Here is a 7,107-nt window from a genome sequence, read left to right as displayed (position 1 = left end):
CATGTAGGGTCTTTTTTTTTGAAGGATTTGTTGTAGGATATATAATGGTCAAATAGGAACTCAATTTTGATACCTAGTTTGTAAACTAAGCGTTTTTTAGTTTATCAAAAATATCACATGTGATGATGTTAGCAGTTTTGGTTAGACTTGCATGCATGGCTACAGACAATCACGCACCGACACCGCCCCGGCCCGCCTCACATCGTCGTCGTCGTCAGCACGCCGGCCTGCCTCACGTCATCGTCGTCAGCACACCGGCCACCGCGCCGACACATATATATACGTCATTTGTATTTATATGCATTTCGTCCATGCGTTTCTATGTATATGGCGGAGCACCGCCGCCCTCGTTCACCCATGTGTACAGACATATATACGGCGGAGTGGAGCACCGCCACTCTTGTCACACCGCCCTTTCTCGTGGCCTAGTTGATCAACATTCGTATTATCGTTATCGTTAATGCTAAACAATCACACCAGGGCGAACCGCGCTGTTGATGTCACCGACGTGGTTCGCCCTAGTCACCGACGCAATTTGCCCTCGGCCATTTATGTATAGCCCTAATTCGCCCTAGTACCGACGTAGTTCGTCCTAGTGTGGCGAATTGCGTCCGTGACCGAGGAGCAAGATTTAATAATGCATATTGTTCGTAGATTTTACGCATGTAATAAGCAAAGATTTGACGTACTATATATTGGTTATGTTTTTTGAAGCTAGATGGCCGACCCGAGAAATATGGATGAGGAGGAGTTGATGATGAATTTGATCAACACTGGCACTCAAGTTGCCGGCGATGATGGTGCTAAAAATAACGTGCAAGAGGATGCAGATGACGGGAGTCAGTACTTAGCTCTTGAACAAAATGAGCAACAACATATTGGCCAAGTATATATTTTTTATTATTAGCTATATATATTATCATATGTCTTATGTCTGCTCATGACATTAAAAATAATGTTTATGTTTTGTAGCCCTCTGGATCGACATCAACAACTACAACGAAGAGTAAAAATGTTCGAGGTCCCAAAAAGCCATTGGAGGGTCGCTTCATCATCTCGGAGTTCAATGTGGATACAGGAGAACCGGGGGGCCGAATAAAATGAAATTTGTGCACCACTGTGGTTACCTTGTACGGGACCGGCTCCTGATTAGTACCCGTGAATGGAAGAAGAAGACCAATGCTCCTCATATCAGTTTTGTCTCCGATCGTGACAAGGCGTTAATTTGGAATGATGTCTTGGTACATTTCACGCTCCAAACAGATGGTTATGATGATATAATAGATGGTGATGAATTGAAGGAGCGAGTTAGGGATTGGGCAATGAAGAAGATGGCCACCCAGTTTCAGACTTGGAAGAAACACCTATACACGACGTATGTCAAGAAGAACATAGCACCAGATTTTACTGTCCCAGGCCCGATCTCAAAGCAGAGGCTCTATTGGAATGAGTTTGTACAGTACAAGACTTCGAAAGAGGGTGTGAGTCGGGTGATAAAGAACCAACGTAATGCCCAACAGAAGACATACCACCATACCTTGGGATCAGGTGGCTACCCAACTGCCATTAAGAAGTGGAACAAAATGGAAGCAGACCTTCTTGCCAAGGGTATCAGACCAGAATCACTCGAGTGGGGAGAACGTGCAAAGAATTGGTTTTTCGCTCATGGGGGAACACTAGACCAGGAGACAGGGAAGTGTGTTTATGGCGCAAGACTGCAAGAAGCAGCAGAAAGATTGTTTTATGCTCAGAGAGCTACTGCTAGTGGTGCGTTCAGGCCCAACAGAGAGAAGGATGAGCTGACATACGCCATCGGGACTATTGAACATGGTGGCCGAACTAGAGGCAAAGGAAGTGTCTCGTGGGAGCATGGATTCTCTCAGGACAGACCTTCCTACAGAAGTCGCCAGAGAAAGAAGGAAGAAGAGGCACAGCGGCTCCAGAGGTTGGAGGAAGCGGTGCGTGAAGCACAGGAGCGGGAAAAAAACCTTGAAGCGAGAATGCAGGAGGAAATCAGAAGGCAAGTGCAAATAGCAGTGAGTGCAAGCAAGCAGGCATCAGAGCCAGGAATCAACATTAGCCAATCTGTTCAGTTGAAAAGCAACTGCGCTTCCATGGAGATACCAAATCAAGGGGACACAGGACTACGCTTCCCTGTGGATGACGTCACTGAACCTTGTACAACGTGTGAGCTACCCATTCCGAAGGAGAATTCCACAATCAAGGTGGCTATCGGTCTTGTTAATCCTATCGATCGAACCAAGACACCAAGGATTCATGGGAATATAATCCAAGAAGGATATGCTACCATCTCGGTAGATAAAGCTGAAAAAGGTTTTAGTGATTTGCCTCTTGACATTCCTGGAGGTGATGGCGAGAAGACTCTAGGAGAAGCGGAGAAGACATTCATTCTATGGCGCAAACGCTATATCATCATTCCAGGGATGTCGGCTCCACCTCCTCCTGAACTACCTCACCATAGGTACGTGCGGATGAAAACACTACATCATTAATTTGTATTGGCTTAAATAATTAACAATCTGCTCATAATAATATGTCATTCCTTTTTTTGTAGCAGATCCTCCTCCAACCTAAATCCAATTGTTCAATCGCCAGATCATCATAGTGCTCTGTACGATGACATTGTGTTGGAAGACGAGGCTGCATCCACACCATCTCCAAGGAGGTCTCCAACGTCGTAGCCGCCACCTCCAAGGAGGTCTCCAACGCCGCTGCCAACACCTCCAAGGAGGTCTCCAACGCCTCCCCCGCCCCCGCCTACCAAGAAGCCTAGCAAGAGGCCAGCCCCTCAAACGAAGAACCAGTCCTCGCCTGCAAAGAAAGCCACCGTGAAACCAAGGGCTATTCCCAAAATAATATCTGAAGAGAAGGAAGAAGGAACTGATGCATATAAAAAAGACATGTCTAGATTCTATGACAAACTTAAAATGAATCAAGAAGCAAGGAGAAACCCGGAGAAACCGTACTTCTTCGTAGCTCTAGATATTCTAAGAAAAAAGGTGACTTCTTACCAGCAACAACAGCGGGAATCTCGTAAGCCGTCCAAATCAACGTTATCAGATTATGACCGCACTCTCACCAAGTCAATTGAGGCGGCACAGAAAAAGAAGCGGGCAGGGAAAGAAGTTGCCCAACTCGGACAACAAGCGCACCAATCAATCCCCCCGCTAGTTGTTGGTAATGAATATGGTTCGAATTTAGGATTAATGCATCAGGCAAACATACCTCCGGATGTCGATTTGGATCACCTTGGTGAATTTTTTGATGAGACTGGTCTCGACCTTTACCAGATGTTTGGTGATGGAAACATTGAGAGTGCGGCGGAGGTTGATATTTGGAAGAAAAAATTTGTACTAGGCCAGAGTCTATACAACCCTCAAGCCTTATCTGATCTGGGGACGCAAATGTACCTGCTAAACAAGTGGTACATGCAGGCGTCTACCAGTGGAGACTTCTGCGTTGGTGTCAGAATTAGAGACGAATATTAGTTCCGTGACGATGATGTTATGTATGTTGACTTTGCAAAATTTCATCAACTATGCCACCTGACCTCTCTGGACAAAGTTATCATTAGCTGCTATTGCCTGTAAGTAATAATTCTTTCGATCTATTATTAAACTCATATGTGTGTATATGCATATAAATTATCCTAACAAGTACTATATATATATGCAGATTTACAATGACAGAGCTCAGAAAGGAAGGCTGCAATGAAATTGGTTTTGTTGATCCCCATATAGTATTCAAAGACCCAATTACTCCAAAGACTAATTGGAAGTCTGAGTCCGAGAGTAACATCATGAACTTCTTAGTGAACCAACGCCACAAGAAGGATATACTCTTTCCCTATAACTTCAAGTGAGTGTTAATCATGTCGATCATAGCCTTAATGGCTCATATGTTGATTCTAGTTAATTAATGAGTGTTATGCGTTATATCCTATAAACACATGCAGTAATCACTGGATATTGATGGACATCGATCTGGTGAAAAGTCACTTGATAATCTATGACTCGATGAGAAAACCATAACAAGACTACCAAGATATGATAGATATTATTCGGAGGTAATTTCGGGATCTCTAGCAACTATATATACACACAAACATGATGATTAACTATATCTGATGACGTGGCAAATTTTTTATTGGGCAGTGTTTGAAAAACCTTTATTGAGAAGCAACACATGGAAAAATGCAAAGCGCCACTGAATGTAATCCCTTTGAAAATAAGTCCCCTAAATCGCATCATCTTTATTAATTAAACATATAGCTTTCACCGGATCATCAGATTGGATGACAAATCTTTTTCTCGTAAAGTGGTGTCTGAGGCAGAAACAGGGGAACAACTATTGTGGTTACTATGTTTGCAAGTTTATCAAGGTGCTCTCCCAAAGAACTCCTACAGAGAGACTCAAAGTACGTTAAAAATACACTATATATTCATTTAATTATTATTATTGATTGTGTTACTATGTCTTTATATATATATATATATATGTACATATATTAATTTATTTTCCTTTAATTCAAACCTGTAGACTCGATGGTTGGAGAAAAAGGTCATACGGCAAGACCAAATCAAAGCAATTCAAGAGTCTATAGCCGGATTTTTTAATGAGCAGGTCATCGATTCCAATGGCGAGTTCTACTTCGACCCAACACTGCCATTGAAGCCAAGCTAGAGGATGAAAGAAAACTTGTTATGTCACAACAACTATAATGCAATCTTTTGTAATATATGCACATGAAATAATATAATGTAAAATACACATATGCATGCATGCATGTAAATATATATATATATATATATATATATATATATATATATATATATATATATATATATATATATATATTTATGCTTGAATTGTGTGATTTAATACGTTCATTGTGCTTGAACCGAAACATACTATATGCGCGTATAAATGTATAATTAGCAGCGTACAATACGACTTCGAAAACCTATTTTGAAAAGAAAACAAAAAAATGAAAAGAAAAGAAAAAAGAAAAAAAACATTTAGTCTCGGTTCGTATTACCAACCGGGACTAAAGGTGCCGGCCCTCGTGGTCTGTCAGGAGGCACCTTTTGTCTCGGTTGGTGTTACCCACCGGGACTAAAGGTCCTGCTTTAGTTCCGGTTCCTAACCCGGGACTAAAGGACCCCCTTTAATCCCGGATGCTTACTCTCGGGTGGGGAACCGGGACTAGAGGGGGTTCTCCACAGGGAGTAAAGCTCGATTCTCTACCGGTCCATGCCGACGCTGACGTACTTCTCGGCGAGCTCGACGTCCTTACCGGAGCTGAACTTGTTGATTAGCGTGATGCTCGAGATCGCCGACATGGGCGTCACCTCCAGCCCATCGATGACCATGTACGTCACCAGTCCCTTCACATACCCGCCGCCACCGCCGCGCTCCTCCTCGTCATCCACGCCTTTCCCGCCGCCTCCTTTACCAGCACCGGCCCTCGGCGCGGCGGACGGCATGACGAAGGTCATCTCGGTGGCCATCGGCAGCTTGCACTTCGGGCACGCGGCGTCGCGCTCCATGGTCACCATGGCGCACTTCCCGGCGGTGGCGCACGCGTACAGCTTGAACTTGGGCAGCCGCGGCTGCTGCCGCTCCTCCTCCTCCTCCACCACCTCTCCTCCGTCGCCGTTGGCGGCGGCGGCGGCGGTGGAGGCGTTTGCGCGAGGAGATGGATGTAGCAGCAGCTGGTGGCGCGCGTCCGGGTGCAGCACCCCGGGCTGGAGCAGCTCCGCCTTGTCGGCGCCCGGGAGCAGGTACGAGGAGCCCATGTGGTCCACGCTCTGGTACAGCCGGCCCACACTGCCGTGCATGGTGCCCGCCGACACGAGCTTCGCCACGGCGCCGATCGGGAGGGTGAGCAGGCTGAACACGAAGTCGACGAAGTCGTTGCCGGCCTCCGCGAACAGGACCCGCTTCGACTTCGTCTCCACCAGCAGCTTCAGCGAGATCTTGGAGGAAGCCATGGTGAAGGACGATGGATCGGATCGGCTGTCGGAGGACGATGCTGGTTTTGTCTGTGGTGGTTTTTCTCGGAAGGAGGACATGCATGGTGCTCTTATATATACGGACGAACATTCATGGTCAGGGAGATGGAGAGGTTTCCAGCTTAATTCCCATCAGTTTCTCAAAGCTGAATCGTTTGCGTTGTTAAAACTGCAGTCGTCTCTTTGCCTACTGGATTATGCGATGCAATGCAACTCGGTCCTAACAAGCAGAACAGTCTCTTTGCCTTCTCTGGTTCTAGGATTAATTACTCCGTTTCAAATTAGAATTAGAATAGAATTAGAAAGCCACAAGTCTCGGTGAGGAGTTTTATGCCGTTGTTTCTAAACCTGGTATGTCATATAAAATTAAATAAACACTCACTCTCAACACAATATTTCATTCTTTGATTTCATAGATATTAATTTCATGAGCCATAGAAAGTTAGTAATCGTGTTAAAAAAGTTGAATCCTCATAAAACTCATTTCTTCTCAGTCATATTGAAAACGTTGTTACATCATTAAAAAATGCTTTTGCGCCAACTTATTAAATATAAATGTAATTATGATGAAACTTCCACCTAGAAGGACCTAAGTACTTCAAGCTTTTCAATTTTTTTATTATATACTACTTTATCTATTTTTATTTATATGCCGTATTAGGTTTGTTCTAAGTTAAACATTTTTACCTTTTACCTGACGTGACATGTAAAAAAACATGAATAGAGTATCTAGAGATTATCTAATATCTAGATGCATTGCAAAAATAGACACCAAAAAAGATAGAACGACTTATAATTTAAAAATGGAGAAAATGCTTGGCATATCTAAGTACCACGGATGAGAATAAATCACCCATGTCCAAGAGATGGTCAACAGAACTATAGTAACGAATCTCATAAGAACAATGTACTCGCAATATGACCCACGCGACTAGTATTTTATACAAGTATACCACAGATATACAACAAATCTGTTGTGGTTTATCACAAAACAATGGTGTACTTTGACCTCATGTGGACTAATTAGCAAGTTTATAAGGATATAAAGAGTATATGCATCGTAGGCCCTTGA

At 43.8% G+C, this 7,107-nt stretch overlaps 1 protein-coding gene across 1 annotated transcript; it reads right to left on the bottom strand.

Annotated features, from left to right (window-relative positions):
• Positions 1–5,264: 5,264 nt before the first annotated feature.
• Positions 5,265–6,014, bottom strand: LOC136515205 (uncharacterized). The gene has a single exon (XM_066508868.1). The coding sequence runs from the start codon at positions 6,012–6,014 to the stop codon at positions 5,265–5,267; it is 750 nt and encodes a 249-aa protein (XP_066364965.1).
• Positions 6,015–7,107: the final 1,093 nt, after the last annotated feature.

Source organism: Miscanthus floridulus, chromosome 17 (assembly GCF_019320115.1).
Source record: "Miscanthus floridulus cultivar M001 chromosome 17, ASM1932011v1, whole genome shotgun sequence".
NCBI lineage: Eukaryota > Viridiplantae > Streptophyta > Magnoliopsida > Poales > Poaceae > Miscanthus > Miscanthus floridulus.
This window is presented reverse-complemented; position numbering and strand designations above follow the sequence as displayed.